Genomic DNA, 17,077 nt, shown 5'->3' on the forward strand with positions numbered 1-17,077 from the left:
TGTTACAGAAATATTTATACTTTTAAAAAATCTATTTTATATGTAAAGTTTTCCCCTCCAAAATCATTATTTGACAAATTCCTAACGTGTGTGTGTGTGTGTGTGTGTGTGTGTATATACACACACAGATATATAATATTAACAGAATTATATATATTAACAGAATATTCTGGCCCAGGCATGGTGGCTCACGCCTATAATCCCAACACTTTGGGAGGCCGAAGTGGACAGATCACAAGGTCAGGAGTTTGAGACCAGCCTGGCCAATATGGTGAAACCCCATTTCTACTAAAAATACAAAAATTAGCCGGGCGTGGTGGGGGGCATCTGTAGTCTCAGCTACTCGGGAGGCTGAGGCAGAAGAATCGCTTGAACCCAGGAGGTAGAGGTTATAGTGAGCCGAGATGGTGCCACTGCACTCCAGCCTGGGCAACAGAGCAAGACTCTGTCTCAAAAAACAAAAAAACAAAACAAACAAAAAAACAACAAAAAAGAGAATATTCTGAATGGATACTATGTGTTTCCTCCAATTTTTTTTTTTTTTTGAGACAGAGTCTTGCTCTGTCGCCCAGGCTGGAGTGCAGTGGCGTGATCTTGGCTCACTGCAACCTCCACCTCCCGGGTTCAAGCGATTCTCGTGTCTCAGCCTCCCCAGTAGCTGGGGTTACAGGCATGCACCATCACACCTGGCTAATTTTTGTATTTTCAGTAGAGACGGGGTTTCACCATGTTGGCCAGGCTGGCCTCCAACTCCTGGCTTCAAGTGATCCACCTACCTCAGCCTCCCAAAGTGCTGGGATTACAGGCATGAGCCACCACATCTGGCTTTCCCCTAATTTTTGATTGTCTCCTGCTCTCCTTTAATCCCTCTCCCAGTATGAAATCTCCTAACCCCTACCTTGGAAATTCCAACCCTTCCCACAGGTTGGAACCCACCTTCTATCTCCCTAAGTATCCCACAATCCCTACCACTACAGCTCTGATGGCTGTGGAGTTGGGGGGCAGTGAGCTTGGATTCCTATGAATTAGTGGAGGACTGTGATTCCTTACTGCTTCCAGGCAGTGCCTTAACCAGCAGTGGCTGTGGCCAGGTTGATCCTGAATCCCCCAAGGACAAGCACGCCTTGCCACTGAGTATTACATTTTTTCCTGAAACCACCCAGTCTAGCATCACACGATGAAAACACTCTCCACCTATTAATAGTACTTTTGAATCTACTCCTGGAAAATCTATACCCTGGCATTACTGAATCAAAGATGCTTCCTAGCTCTATTTTCAATGTAAGGGCTCCACATGAACTGAGAATAGCTCTGTCTGAGTCATTGGGATGAATGGTGCCATCTTTAAACATAGTTTCCAATCTCTAAATTTATCTCTAAAACAAATGTGTGCTCATCCAGCTCCATAACTGTTAGTGGATTAGAGAGCTGGAGGGAGCAGAAAGTGTATCTGAGCTCAGAAGAGGAGTAGCGGCTAAAAGGACACGAGAGAATGATCACAGAGGGGAGACAAGCCAAGAGAAGACAACAAACAGGCACAGATCCTCCTGGGATATAGAAGCACAGAAGGTTCTTTCCTGCTAGCAGGCAAGAACTGTGATGCCTGAAGCTTCTTCCAATAAGGAGAGTCCCTTTAGAAAGGAGAATACAAAATAGTGAATACAGAATTAGGGCTTTGGATGAAATCAAGGAATCTTGAAGCTTAAGCTTCTTTTGCGTCAGGACAAATTCTCTGTCTCTGGCTGGGAATCAAGGCCAACATCCAACTTATAGTTACACAATTAACGTCCACTACTTCTGTTTCCTGGTGATGTGATTTGAGCTAAAAACGTGAATCACTTGTATATATAAAATTAAAATATGTTTAGCTTTACATATATGTTATTATTCATATATTAAAATATATATTTTATATATATGTTAGGAATTTGTCAAATAATGAGCCTAGAGGGGAAAACCTTACACATAAAATACATATTTTTTTTGAGACAGGGTCTCGCTCTGTCAGCCAGGCTGGGGTGCAGTGGCATGATCATGGCTCATTGCAACCTCTGCCTCCTGGGTTCAAGTGATCTTCCCACCTCAGCCTCTTGGGTAGCTGGGACTACAGGTGCGCACCACCACGCCCAGCTAACTTTTTCGTATTTTTTGTAGAGATGGGGTCTTGCCATGTTGCCCAGGCTCATATTCAACTCCTGGACTCAAGCGATCCATCTGCGTCAGCCTCCCAAAGTGCTGGGATTACAGGCCTGAGCCACCGCGCCCAGCCATAAAATAGATTTTTAAAAAACATATGCAAAATAATGTTTCGATAACTCTTTATAGTTTTTTTTTTTTTTTTTTTTTTTTGAGACAGAGTATCGCTCTGTCTCCCAGGCTGGAGTGCAGTGGCCCGATCTCGATCTCGGCTCACTACAACCTCTGCCTCCCGGGTTCAAGTGATTCTCCTGCCTCAGCCTCCCAAGTAGCTGGGACTACAGGCGTCCACCACCACTCCCGGCTAATTTTTGTATTTTTAGTAGAGACAGGGTTTCACCATATTGGTCAGGCTGGTCTCAAACTCCTGACCTTGTGGTCCACTTGCCTTGGCCTCCCAAAGTGCTGGGATTATAGGCGTGAGCCACCGTGCCCGGCCAACTCTTTATAGTTTAAGACACCCTTTCAAAGAGTTGACTTCATTTAATTCTGATGACAACCTTGTGAAGAAAATTTTATATCTTATCTCCATTTTGCTTAGGGGGAAACTGATCTTGGAGAGCTGGGAGATTTGCCTTAGCACATCTGGCTGTTGAATAGGTGAGGTGGGCTGGGACCCCAGTGACACTTGCCGGTGTTGACTGGCAGGTAAATACAATTGGCAGGCTGTTCTGCTTCCCAGGGCCAGGGATGGGTAGAGGAGAACAAGACAGCAGAGGCCACCGCAACTGCCCGCCCCTTGGCACTTGTCTCTTTCCATCTCCCTTGGATTTTCCAGCTCCAGGCTCCACAGGCAGAAGAGTCAGTAATTTGCTCCAAATGGGGGGGCTTTGGGGAATCACTTCAGACCCAGTGTTTGTCCCTCTCTGCAGGCAGGCAGCAGCCCCGGAAACTTGCTGTCCTCCTCTGAACCAGACTGCCTAGTTCCAATTAGGAAATCACAAGGGAAGAAAAGTCCAGAGACTAGTCGGCAGCCTTTGAATGTACGGACCCTGCATCACATTGTTTACAGGCCACATTTTGTTCCCATTGAAAATGAAAATACTTGTTACTGAATCCCAAAGGGGAAATATGTTTATGCTGAAGTGATGGGCTAGACTTGTTAATGTTTGAGTGTTTCTAGCCTTTCCTCTTCCCCCCACCCCAGCCGCAGCTAGAGAGTTTTCTGGCTTAGCTTTGTGCTTTTTCTTCCCCTGTTTCACCCTCTAGAGAAGGCCAGGCCTTGCCAGGGAAATAGCCCTAAGTGGTTTGATCAGATTTCACAACAAAGAACTGAAAAATATGCTGGAGGGAGAAAGCTTTCTGGAGTTTTGAGAGAAGAGATATGGGAATATTTGTGCTATATGAGGATAATGGTGAGAAGAAAAAAAAGATTTAAAAGAAATTATAGAGGGCTTTAGAATATTTGAGAAATACACACAAAGGATTTGAGTTTTCTCAAATTGTTTTTAATTGTATAGAATGGATTTTTTTTAACCTCAATGCTGCCTGGACTGAATCCCTTGGATTGTAGCTTTATAAGCATCATACCTACAAGTTAGAGCCCTCACTCGATTAACTCAGAGAATAGCAATGAGAAAAGCCATGAGAAATGATGTGCTGCTTGGGAGTAACTGAAATGTGAAATCTTGCAGGGTTTCAGAAGCAGCAACAGCACTCTAATCCTGAAATTAGAGTGAGGGCCAAATTTTTAAAATATATTTGCCACATTTTTGCAGCTGGTCTCTGGTTACCCATCATAGTTAAAATCGCCATCTTGGAAACTTGCAAATCACATTTCATGCTTCGTTCACCGCCCCCCCTGCCCCCCGCCTCTATACCCCCATGCCTTTGCTTCTGTAGTCAGAAGCTGTCCAAACACCCCATCTGCAACATGCATCCCATCACTGTACTTCTCGGTCTCGTTGAAGGATTGCTGTAAAATTGAAGGGAAAGAACAGCACTATTAGGAAAACCAAAACCCCATGTTTCCTTGTCACTAAGTGCAACTCTTATGAAATGGTGAAACACTGTAGGATATTATTTTCTTTAACCAGGAGAAGTAACAATAGGTTCAAAATCCACTGGGCAGCTTTTAGGACGTACCAACTTTCTACCAGAGTAACATCCCCCTGTTGTTTTTCTGTGCAGTGCAAAGCATTATTTGAAAAATCTCTAACGTGATTAACAATGCATTTTTTTTTGAGACAGAGTTTCTCTCTTGTCGCTTAGGCTGGAGTGCAATGGCATGATGTTGGCTCACTGCGACCTCTGCCTCCTGGGTTCAAGCAATTCTCCTGCCTCAGCCTCCTGAATAGCTGGGTTACAGGTGCGCTCCACCATGCCCAGCTAATTTTTGTATTTTTTTTGTAGAGATGGGGTTTTACCATGTTGGCCAGGCTGGTCTCAAACTTCTGACCTCGGGTGATCCACCCACCTCGGCCTCCCAAAGTGCTGGGATTACAGGTGTAAACTACCGCACCTGGCCTAAATTTTCTTTTCTTTCCTTTTTTTTCTTTTGAGATGGAGTTTCGCTTTTGTTGCCCAGGCTGCAGTACAATGGTGTGATCTTGGCTCACTGCAACCTCCATCTCCCGGGTTCAAGCGATTCTCCTGTCTCAGCCTCCTGAGTAGCTGGGATTATAGGCGTCCGCCACTACGCACTGCTAATTTTTGGTATTTTTAGTAGAGCTGGGGTTTCACCATGTTGGCCAGGCTGGTTTTGAACTCATGACCTCAGGTGAGTTGCCTGCCTCAGCCTCCCAAAGTGCTGGGATTACAGGCATGAGCCACCACTCCTGGCCCCCCGTTTTTTTTTTTTTTTTTTTTTTTTTGAGACTGGATCTCACTCCTTGCTCTCCTGCCCAGGCTAGAGTGCAGTGGCTCAATCATAGCTCACGGTAGCCTTGAACTCTTAGGTTCAAGTGATCCTCCCATCTCAGCCTCCTGAGTAGGTCCTTGACAATTTTATCAGGCTGTACAATTAAAAAGCCAGTAATTATTAACCCCTAAAGTAAAGAAGTGAAAAAAGGGTGGTCTTCTACATTAAATAAAAGGGCCTCTTTTAGGCCAACATGACAGTCTCCTCCTGAGGGACTTTCCTTTTTCTTGGTCCGTGGTGCTTCTCAACTATTTTATCTTATTTTATTTTATTTTATAGACAGTCTCTCTATGTCACCCAGGTTGGAGTGCAGTGGCGCCACCTCGGCTCACTGCAACCTCCGGCTCCCAGGTTCAAGTGATTCTCCTGCCTCAGCCTCCCAAGTAGCTGGGATTACAGGCACCCACCGCCGTGCATGGCTAATTTTTGTATTTTTAGTAGAGACGGGGTTTCACCATGTTGGCCAGGCTGGTCTTGAACTCTGGCATCAAGTGATCCACCTGCCTTGGCCTCCCAAAGTGCTGGAATTACAGGTGTGAGCCACCTTGCCCAGCCTGAAGAACTTTATATGTGTCAAAGTGCTCCAACAGTACAATTTCCAGCCATCCTTGATGAAGTTATGTGAGGAGGTAGCATAAGTTTGCTGGCTGATAAATCCATGAGAAATTGGCTGTTGATTGGCCAAACGTAAAAATTTGACTTGCGTTTTAGTCTGTTTGGGCTAACAAAAAAATACCATAGACTGGGTGACTTATAAACAACAGAATTTTTTTTTTCCCCAACAGTTCTGAAGGCTGGGAAGTTCAAGATCAAGGCACTGGCAGATTCAGTGTCTGGTGAGGGCCTGCTCTCTGGTTCTTAGATGAACATCTGTTTCCTCGAGATGCCCCCATGTGGTGGAAGGGGCAAGGGACCTTGCTGGGGTCTCTTATAAGTGCTCTAATGAGCTAATTACTTGCCAAAGGCCCTCTCTCCTAATACTATCACCTTGCAGGTTAGGATTTCAACATACAAATTTTGGGAAAGCAGACAATTGCATTCTGTCCTCATGTTTCTCCAGAGAAACAGAAACAATAGAATATATATGCATATATAGAAGAAAATTTATGATGAGAGATTGGTTCATGAGATTATGGATGTTGAGAAGTCCCAGTCTACCTTCTGCAAGCTGGAGAACCAGGAAAGCCTGTGGTATAGTTCCAGTCCAAACCTAAAGGCCTAAGAACCAGGGAGGTCAATCTGGGTCTGAGAGCCCAGAACTATATCTGCTCAGATATCTGCAGGCAGGAGAGATGAATAACCCAGTTCAACGGGGAACACATTTGTTCTTCTTCCACCTTTTTGTTCTATTCTTGTCCTTAAGGATTGGATGACCACCATATCGGTGAAGGCAGTCTTCTTTACTTAGTCTACCAATTCAAATGCTAATCTCTTCCAGAAACACCCTCACACACACATACCCAGAAATAGTGCCTTACCAGCTTTCTGGGCAGCTCTTAGCCTAGTCACGTTGACACATAAAATTCACCATCACAGCTTGTGAGTGTTTTGGGCCCTTAACCCTAAAGTTAAGCCACCTGTCAGACTTGCAATCCCGGCACTTTGGGAGGCTGAGGCGGGTGGATCATGAGGTCAGGAGTTCAAGACTAGCCTGGCTAACATGGCGAAACTCCGTTTCTACTAAAAATACAAAAAATTAGCTGGGCGTGGTGGCGCATGCCTGTAATTCCAGCTACTCGGGAGGCTGAGGCAGGAGAATCACTTGAACCCGGGAGGTAGAGGTTGCAGTGAGCCGAGATTGCGCCATTGCACTCCAGCTTGGGTAACAAGAGTGAAACTCCATCTCAAAAAAAAAAAAAAAAACAGTTAAGCCACCTGGACTGCTGACCTGCAATATTAGCAGCCTCCAGGCAGGCTGGGGGAGGGGGGAATATATTTATATAAATATAAATCTCTTCTTTTGGGAGATTTCTCATAGACAAGACTGAAGAAAGTTATCACAGACAACAAACAAGACTATGGACAAGTAGACAGGACATGATGTTAAAGTCAAATCTCACCAGAGGATACCAAAATCTAATCCAAAGATCTCAGAGATACTGAAGGGTTAAATCAATCATCACAGCTGGCTTATTTACCATCATTATTTGTGTAGGTTTAACTACGTGGACGCATTTCCTCACATTGATTTCAGCACTGGAAGGGAACACTTAGTGATCATCTCTTTTCATAAATAAGGACCCTGAGACCAAAAGAGATTGAGTTAACTGACCAAAATCACACAGAATTGGCTAGAACCAAACTCCTTAGTGATTATACTTAAATTAGCATATATATGCCATACATGTAAAAGAAGATACATAATATGCATGATGGTCATCCGCGTTTAAAAAGGAGAGCAATATCACGTGAACTTTCCACTAAAACCTGGGTGGCATCAGGGCAGGAGGACCTTGAATTAGGAAGGTGGAAGAGGGTGATGAGGCTGGCAAGTTAGCCACAGGCCGAGGATAGGCTAGCCAGGGAGTGGAGAGGCTGCAGTGGCCAAGGTTCAGGAAGTTCATAGCAGAAACAAGGCAAGGCAACTGTGGCAGTAGATGGGGGATGTGACATCTACCAGGGACAGAATATATGTGCTCTTTTCCCTCTGCTCAGCCAGGCTAGAGCTGTGCCTACCCCACAGCATGTGTTTGGAGCCTGAGGGAGACAGCAGTGTGTATTGGGGTCAGTTAGATTACAGAAGCATCTCCCCTCCATGTTTTCCTCTCTCCTAAAGACTTTGCTTGTTAACTCTGCATTTACAGGTAACCAAGCCCATATGATGGCATTAGTTAATGACTGACTGCTTTTTTTTCCAAGCTGCCGTCAGGCAGATTTTACTAATTAATTTCACTTAAAATAGTGGTGTTCAAGCCTGACTGCATAGTAAAGTCATCCGGGGAGCTTAGAAAAAATAAACAAACTGATGCCAGAGCCCCACCCCAATTAAATTCTGATTTAATTGGTCTAAGGTCCAAGCATTGATATGTTTGAAAAATTCCCCAGGTGATTCTAATAGGCAGCCAGAGTTGGAACCACTGATCTAAAACATCAGGAAAAGTTTCAATGAACTAATTAATTGTTTTAAAACAGTTACAACAGCATTGTTTTCTTCACATCTGGCAATGTAATTCATAAAACAATAATGAAATAATTTGCAGGATACAATGTCTTCATAGGATTTTCTCATTCTCATTTTTGCTAAGTCAACATATGGCTGAATTCAACAATCAATCTGAAACCGATGGTTCCACTAAAGCTTCTTATAGCTTCATTACCTTCTTTCTCCAAATCACATCACAAATACTTGATAGAGTAACCACCTCCCTCGACCTTTATGTTGAGGTGTCTGGACAGCACAGAGGCATGGTACTTAGAAAAGATTCCAGGACGCTTTGTTATCATTGGACTTTCTGTGCTATGGAAATTCAACACTGTGGGCTGGAATAATTAGTCATGTGGAACTCCTTCCTGCTTTTGTACCCTCTCACTTTTACTTGAGCAGAAGGTTAAAAGTATTGCTTTCTGAGAAGTCCCATTTGGGCACTCCTCTCTCTCTCTCGCAAAAGAGACAGCTGTTCTCCCTTTTCTTTTGCCTATAAACTTCCGCTCCTAAACTCAAAAAAAAAAAAAAAATTGCCTTATTTTTCTCATCTCCTACTTCTCTTGTCTTTTTCTCTTATTTCCGATTCAGGCATTAGAGAAGGCAAGGAGTTAGGAGTAGAAAGACTCACTGATTTATAGAACTGGGGGTGTAATAAAAGGTCATTAGTTCAACCACCATCTGAGACCAAGAGACTTCCCCAAGATCACACAGCTAGATAGTCCTTGAACTGGCCCCGGAAGTGGGGTCCTCATTCCCCAGACCCATTCTGTTCAGGATATCAACTGGTTTTTCAAGACAGACTGAGCTCAAGGATGTTTGGGGGAGACTCCTCCTTCCCCGAGAGGGGTCTCCATTCATCTTATCCTCGCCAAACGATATTCCTTCCGCTTGCTTCATTAACTGGCTCCATTTGTGAAGTCTTCTCCAACCCGCCCTGCTTAATTCGGGACACAGCAGCACCTGTACATTCCTCCCTTCCTCCTCGCTCTTTAGCCCCGTGCTGCTAATGCTTGTGTGTTTTCTATTGTTACATGCTTTCCCTCGTTGATGTGCATTTATTGAATGCCTCCTGTTGTCAAACTTCTAATAGGAAATACGAAAACAGAAGACGCCTCCGCTTGGCTGTGGGCCTGGCTGGGGATGAACCCCTGTAGCCAGGCCCCGGGGTCTCGCCTGGTTTCGGTACGGGCAGGCAGCGCAGGCCCACGGGGAACGTACCCCGCACCGCCCCGGGAGAGCGGGTGTGGGGCTGGATTCAGGACTCGGCCTGGCTTTAGAGGGCCTGATGAAGCGTGAGCGCCTCCCGGCACGGAGAAGCCCCAGCAGTGGACGCCTGTCCCCAAGGCCGCGCGGAGGGAGGCGGTCAGCCCAGCCCGACTCGGCCGAGCTCCCGAGCTGCCACCGGTGACCACGATAGGAAGGCGGGCACGCCGGGGGAGGGGCCTGGGCAAGAGCGGGAGGGGTGGGCGGAAGGACGAGAGGGAGGAGGAAAGACCCGCGGGGAGGAGCTGGGAGGAGACACCCGGGAGAAGGCGGAGGAAAGGGCAGGAAGCGGGAGGGAGCTGAAAGGAGGAGGAGGAGGCTGAGGGGCGGAGCCGGGCGCTCGGGGAGAGGAGCCAGCGGAGGGGGTGGAGCCGGGCCCGGGGTGGAGCCAGGGAAGGGGAGGAGCCGGGGGGAGAGGCCTCTACGGCCGCCGGCGCGCGCGTTCTCCTCCTACCGGTCGGGTCCCCCGGGGCGTTCCCTCTGCCGCTGCTTCTCGGCGCGCTTCCTACCCGGCCGCTCCCCGAGGCGCGGGCTCTGGCGGCCGCGACCGACTAGGACGCCCCGTGCGCCGCCCGCGGGCCGCCGCCTCCCTGGGCGCGCGGGGCCGGCATGGAGCTCTTCCAAGCCAAGGACCACTACATCCTGCAGCAGGGCGAGCGCGCGCTGTGGTGCAGCCGCCGCGACGGCGGCCTCCAGCTCCGACCCGGTGAGGCTGGCGGTGCGGGCGGGGGACACCCCGGGCCGGGGCGGGGAAAGGAGGGGGCGCGGCCGGACCCCTCAGCCGGGCGGGAGGAGCCGCCTGCGGGCCTGGCGAGGCGAGGCGGGGCGGGGCGGGCTGCGAGCGCGCGAGCTGTCATTATTCCCTGACTGGAAGGAGCCTGGCCTTTCTCCGAGGGCAGCGCCGAGCCCCTACCCCAGTGCGGAGCAGAAGGGGCTGGCGACCCTCGTCCCTCCCACCGCGTCGCGCGGCCGCCCTTGGGGCTTGGGGCCCAGGCCGAGGGGAGGGGGTCCCCTCCGGCAGAAAGTTCCAGCAAGGTGCACCTGGCCGTAAAGGCCTCTTCCTCCTTGGAGTGGTTCTTACATGGCCTTCGCCAGAAGTTCTGGGTTCGAATTCCGATCTGGAGCGGTTGCGCCAGTTCCGTCGAGGGCTCTGCTGGACACTCACTCCCTGTTGCCATCCCGTGTGTTCTTGGTCCCTTATTATAAAGGTGTGACTTCACTGTGGTTACCTCATAGGCACTCGGTTTAAAGCCTTTGTCTTTGACTTTAATACCACAGCACAATTAAACTGTATTGTAATGTATAATTTTGAGATTTTTGTGTGACTTGATGTTGTGCGACACAAAATGTATTGTGGGTCCATGTTTGGGTGTCATTTAAGCTGTTCGGAGAGGCTTAAGTCTACAATTAACTTGCTTTAGGAAAATGTGTGTGCAGTCGTGGTTTAAACAGAGCAGTCCCTGGCCTCAGAGCGCTGACAGTCCAGTTTCTTGTAAGATGGGGCTGGGTGGCACCTGCCCCTTTTGCCTTGCCAATCCTTTTCCCGTATCACTCAGAGATTCTTTCACTTTAGGAAAAGTGAGAGGATAGAGTTCTTTAAGGAAGGAGCCAGAGCTTTTCAGACTTACTTGTAATTTTCATGTGCAGTCTAGACAGAAGGATTACGTGATATGAATTGAAAAGGATAAAAGGTTCATATGAGCTTTTCAGTTCACAGCGTGGTATCGGTTATAGGATGGTTTTTAAGGACAGGCCCTTTAATATATTATTTCCAATCCCCACAGCAACCTTACAGGACACGTGTGGGATCCTCTTTTTCAGGTGAGGAGAAAGGAGTGAGAGGTTATTAGTAACTCGTTCGGGGTCACAGCCTAGAGTTGAGACACTGTCTCTGTGTCCTCCAGAACACTTTTGGGCAGGCCCCACTGCTTTCTTAGGAAGGCCTACTAGTTCCTTTGCCAGAGCAGTGAAGAATAACTTGTTTTTTTCCCAGGCTCTGTCTATATTTTCTTGCTATTACGTTTTATTTCCTCTTTTCAGAATGGAGGATAAACTCCTTGGCCCAGATAAAGTTCTTGATGATCTCGGGATAGAGTTGTTGTAGATAGGCTAATTTTGGCCAGTCTTCTGTCTTTCTCTTCTCTGATTTGACCATTTGCCTGACTTTCTCCCCTTCCTTCCTTTCACTCCCCCAAATTTGGGTAAGGCTTCAGTACAGCTTGAAGTAAAGCAGATTTCAGAATTCCTAGGTTGTCAAAAGAGTCAACTCCTTGGATTGTAAAAGCTTAGACTATTAGAGCTGGATGGGACTTAAGATCGTCTCCCACTCATCTGACAACAGAGTTTTCTACACCCCAGTTTCTAGAACTATAAAGGCTAACCTGCCCCTAGATTCTTGGATGAAGGCATGCAATTTGGATTACTGTTTATCCAAAGTCCACGTCAGAAGGCAAATTTAAAACTTTTTTTGGGGAGGAAAGTAGCTATAGCCTTTGCACTTGAGATTAGCATACTTTTTAGAATATAGCGGGCCACACACCAAGTAGACCAAATGTCTAGAGGAAGGAAGAGGCCATGTTTCAGAAGTAACAGCCAGTTTTGATCTTAAGGTGTTCAGAATAGCCAGGGAATAAAGAATCCCATGCACTTGATTTTCCCATAGTTTTTCCTGTCCAGGACTGAAGATCCTTTCTAACTAATGGCTATTTAAGAATGTCATTTTAATTGAATAAGTGCTTTTCAGATCTTTTTCTATATATGGAATCATTTAAAATTCTCTTTATTTTATTGGACTTTTCCCCTGTGGTTTTATGGCAAGTTTTGCTGCTGTTTGTAGTGACAGCATTTAAAATCTTTCATTGTTTCCTACTGGTTATTTAGCTGAATAGATTACTAAGTCCTTTTCTTTTTTGAAAGGGCGGTATTATAAGCTCAAAAAAGCTTGTGGGCATCGTGGTTTTTACATTCGTGGCTATTGAACAACCTGAAACAAGAGTTTTCCTTTTTCTAGAGACATCAGAAGGATAAGTAATGATGATATTTAAGATTAAAATACTCATTTATTTAGCTTGGAATGTTTGTTATTGTCAACCCCTTTTCCTATCTAGTTCATTCTATAAAACCCAGCTCAGATGCTACCCCTCATCCTTGGGGCGGAATTATTGGCCACCTTTATTGTGTTTCCAGGCATTTTCTACACTTAGTGGACACTTCAATTCTAACCCTTATGCATCATCATAATAAAAGTTTGCCTACTTCTTCCCCAGTGGGAAGTCCCGGTGTGTTCTCCAAGGCAAGGGCTGTATTTACTCCTCATCTTGGTGTCTCTAGGCTTTAGAGTACTTAGGACACAGAAGGTGTTTTTGTTTGAGTTGAGCTGAATTAAAGTTAAGTCTAAGTTCTCTCTCAGTAATATCATTGCCTTAAAAATAAGATGTTGTATTATGTTTGTTGCTCTTTTTAGGCCTGTTTTCTGGGGGAGGGGGAAGGGGCGGGGCAGGCGGTGGACAGAGTCTTGCTCTGTTGCCCAGGCTGGAGTGCAGTGGCGTGATCTCGGCTCACTGCAACCTCTGCCTCCCAGGTTCAAGCGATTCTCCTGTCTCAGACTCCTGAATAGCTGGGACTACAGGTTTGTGCCACCTCACCCAGCTAATTCTTATATTTTTTGATAGAGACAGGGTTTTGCCATGTTGACCAGGCTGGTCTCAAATCCCTGACCTCAGGTGATCTGTCCACCTCGGCCCCCCAAAGTACTGGGATTACAGGCTTGACCGACTGTGCCCGGCCTCTTTTTAGGGCTGTTTTGAATATATTTTAATTGGAGTGGAAAATCTCTGTCCATTTGAATGAGGAAATATGAGGAAAGGTACACCTGCACTTGTGTTATATTTCTATCTGATGTAGCATTATCTCATTATCTTTTTTTCTTTTTTTTTTTTTCTGAGACAGGGTCTTGCTCTGTCACCTAGACTGGAGTGCAGCGGCGTGATCATGGCTTGCTGTAGCCCCTATCTCCCCGGGTCAAGCTATTCCTCCCACCTCAGTCCCCCAGGTAGCTGGGACTACAGGTGTGTGCTACCACGCCTGGCTAATTTTTTTTTTTTTTTTTTTTTGGTAGAGATGGAGTCTCACTGTATGGCTCAGGCTGATCTTGGCCTCCTGGGCTCAAGTGATCCTCCCACCTTGGCCTCCCAAAGTGCTGGAATTACGGACATGAGCCACCACACTGGGCTTTTAAAATATCTTTTTTGGTAGTATTCCTTACTTTCCTCTTTAACATTATTTAAACTTTTTCGTTTTTTTTTTCTCCTAGCTAAAAAACCAACTATTTTTTCTTTTCTGGTGTTTCTAATTTTTTTAAGGGTAGTGAGTAGTCTGTATTCATATATAGCACTGTTTTTTGATAGATGCTTATCCCTATTGTAAGATAATGACTACCAGAGAAAAATATTTCGATTCTTTTCTTTCCTTTCCTTTTTTTTCTTTTCTTTTCTTTTTTCTTTTTTGAGACAGAGTTTTGCTCTTGTTGCCTAGGCTGGAGTGCAATGGTGCAATCTCGGCTCACTGCAACCTCCGCCTCCCAGGTTCAAGCGATTCTCCTGCCTCAGCCTCCTGAGTAGCTGGGATTATAGGCACCTGTCACCACGCCTGGCAAGTTTTTATATTTTTACTAGAGACAGGGTTTTGCCATGTTGGTCAGGCTGGTCTCGAACTCCTGACCTCATGTGATCCACCCGCCCTGGCCTCCCGAAGTGCTGGGATTACAGGTGTGAGCCACTGCGCCCGGCCTGGTTATTTTATTTTCTACAGGGAAAATGATAAAGCACTGTGTAAACATTCAGTAATCTTCTGACAGTAGAGTCTAATGTCTCAGGATAAGAATTGTAATTTAAAGATTCAAAAAGAAATATAATACAATCCACTTTGGGGGAATGCTGATATGGTCTTATCTCTTTGGTCTTAAAATTGCTTCCTCTAGTCCTTGTGGCTTTGTCTGATATGACAGTATTACATAATTTATAGTTGTGTGTAAATTATATAATAATTCACATTCTGTTCTGAGACTGAGCGACCAAGAAGAGATCTCAAAGCATCTGTCATACACATAACATTCATAAACATAGAAACTATATATGGAAAGGTGATACTCTAAATGATGAATCCCAGGGAACTTTTTTTTTTTTTTTTTTTTTTTTTAAGATGGGAGTCTCGCTCTGTTGCCAGGCTGGAATGCAGTGGCGTGATCTTGGCTCACTGCAACCTCCACCTCCCGGGTTCAAGCAGTTCTCCTGCCTCAGCCTCCCGAGTAGCTGGGACTATAGGCACGCGCCACCACGCCTGGCTAATTTTTTGTATTTTTAGTAGAGATGGGGTTTCACCATGTTGGCCAGGATGCTCTCGATCTCCTGACCTTGTGATCCGCCCGCCTCGGCCTCTGAAAGTGCTGGGATTACAGGCGTGAGCCACTGCGCCCGGCCTGAAGAATTTTTTGAGGGATACTAGGTATTAGTTAGAATTCACAGAAACGTTAAAAAATTTTCCTGTTCTTCTTAGAGTTAATTTTTGATAATGAAATTATTTTTACTATGTCATATGAGGTTAACTTTTTCGAATGAGAAATCATAATTATGGAATTGAAGTCCACCTGGAATTTTTTTTTGAGGAATCATTTTTGTGAAATGATTCTGTTTATTTGGAGTTTTGTGGCATTTGGTATTTACTTAAAAAAAAAAAAGGATTTTGAACTTTATCTTTTTAAAAAATTCTGTTTGTGGCTAGGCATGGTGGCTCACGCCTGTAATCCCAGCACTTTGGAAGGCCGAGGTGGATGGATCACTTGAGGTCAGGAGTTCAAGACCAGCCTGGCCAACATGGTGAAACCCCGTCTCTACTGAAAATACAAAAATTAGCTGGGTGTGGTGGCGGGTGCCTGTAATCCCAACTACTTGGGAGGCTGAGGCACGAGAATCGCTTGAACCCGGGAGGCAGAGGTTGCAGTGAGCTGATATGGCGCCACTGTACTCCAGCCTGGGCAACAGAGTGAGACTGTCTCAGAAAAAAAAAATCATGTTTACTAAAAATTTGCAAATTACCATGACAGAATTTAATAGGGCACTTTAAATTACATATTAAATGGCTTACAAAATCTTTCTGATCATTTTTGTTGTTGAATAACCAGGTTTTTTCTTATTTAGTCTTCAGCCTTTATAATGGGTTACTAGTTTTATATCTTGTACTACTTTTTACTCCATATTTTATATTGCTGACAGGCTAACAGTTGGGTTGAATAGGTCTGTATGTTTATTTTTATGCATGTACATATTTGTATGACTGTACATTTCCATTTAAAGGTAGAAAAGACTTATCTTTACACAGTTTTCACCCCACCCATTTTTGGCTTAAATAAGACAGGTGGTTTTTTTTTTTTTTTTTTTTTTAGTGTAGACAGTCTCATTCTGTCACCCAGGCTGGAGTGTGGTGGCATGATCTTGGCCCACTGCAACCTCGGCCTCCAGGGTTCAAGCGATTCTCGTGCTGCAGCCTCCTGAGTAGCTGGGACTACAGGCGCCTGGCACCATGCCTCGCTAATTTTTTATATTTTTAGTAGAGACAGGGTTTCACCGCGTTGCCCACGCTGGTCTCAAACTTCTGAGCTCAGGCATTCTGCCTGCCTCAGCCTCCCGAAGTGCTAGGATTGCAGGCGTGAGCCACCACGCCTGGCAGGAGTACAAAGTCTTTCTAAGGTGACTGACAATTTTTGCAATCAGGTTTTACAGATTGAGGGAGGTTTTTGTGTATATTTTGTTGTCTACATCATCACCTGAGATTAAGAGTAGCTAATAATAACAGCTTTTATTTCTTGAGCACTTTTCTTTTCTTTTCTTTTTTCTTTTTTTTTTTGAGATGGAGTTTTTTTCTGTTGCCCAGGCTGGAGTACAATGGCATGATCTCGGCTCACTGCAACCTCTGTCTCCCGGGTTCAAGCAGTTCTCTCTGCCTCAGCTTCCTGAGTAGCTGGGATTACAGGCTACTGCCACCACGCCTGGCTAATTTTTCTATTTTTAGTAGAGACAGGGTTTCGCCATATTGGCCAGGTCGGTCTTGAACTCCTGGCCTCAGATGAGCTGCCCGCCTTGGCCTCCCAAAAGTGCTGGGATTACAGGCGTGAGCCACCGCAACTGGCCTGTAATCCTAGCTGCAACTGAGTACTTTTCTGAGCCGGACACTGTTCCATGACCTTTACATGTATTATTTTATTTCATCTCCACAGTAAACCTTGGGAGGAGGATTTCATTATTATCCTCATTTTACAGATGAGGAAACTGAGGCACAGAGAAGTAATTTGCCCAGGTTCACAGAGGGAGAGCCAGGCTCTAACCCAGTGTTTGACTCTAAAACCGAATTTTCCTCAGTATTGACAAAAATGCTTTATGAACCTTTCTACCTTCTTGACTACAAAGTGATAGGATTTATATTTTCATGGGTAATAGCTGAAATGTATCTTTAGCTATCGTAAGCATTATAGTGTAGCCCATATAGAGAATTAAATAGCCTCTCAAATGCCAAAGCAAGCACACTGAGGAAGGATCTATGCTGAAAGAAAAGGCTAATAA

General features: G+C 45.5%; 1 protein-coding gene across 4 annotated transcripts in view; it reads left to right on the forward strand.

The window, feature by feature from the left end:
• INPP5F (inositol polyphosphate-5-phosphatase F) overlaps window positions 1–17,077 on the forward strand; it is a 138,377-nt gene that overhangs the window by 27,296 nt on the left and 94,004 nt on the right. The window contains exon 1 of one of the 4 annotated variants that reach the window (XM_054521416.2): window positions 9,247–10,170. The exons of 2 other annotated variants lie outside the window; for them this stretch is intronic. In XM_054521416.2, coding sequence (XP_054377391.1) covers window positions 10,074–10,170 — 97 coding nt within the window. In that variant the 5' untranslated portion in view covers window positions 9,247–10,073. 4 annotated transcript variants of the gene reach the window in all.

This window comes from Pongo abelii, chromosome 8 (assembly GCF_028885655.2).
Source record: "Pongo abelii isolate AG06213 chromosome 8, NHGRI_mPonAbe1-v2.0_pri, whole genome shotgun sequence".
Lineage (NCBI taxonomy): Eukaryota > Metazoa > Chordata > Mammalia > Primates > Hominidae > Pongo > Pongo abelii.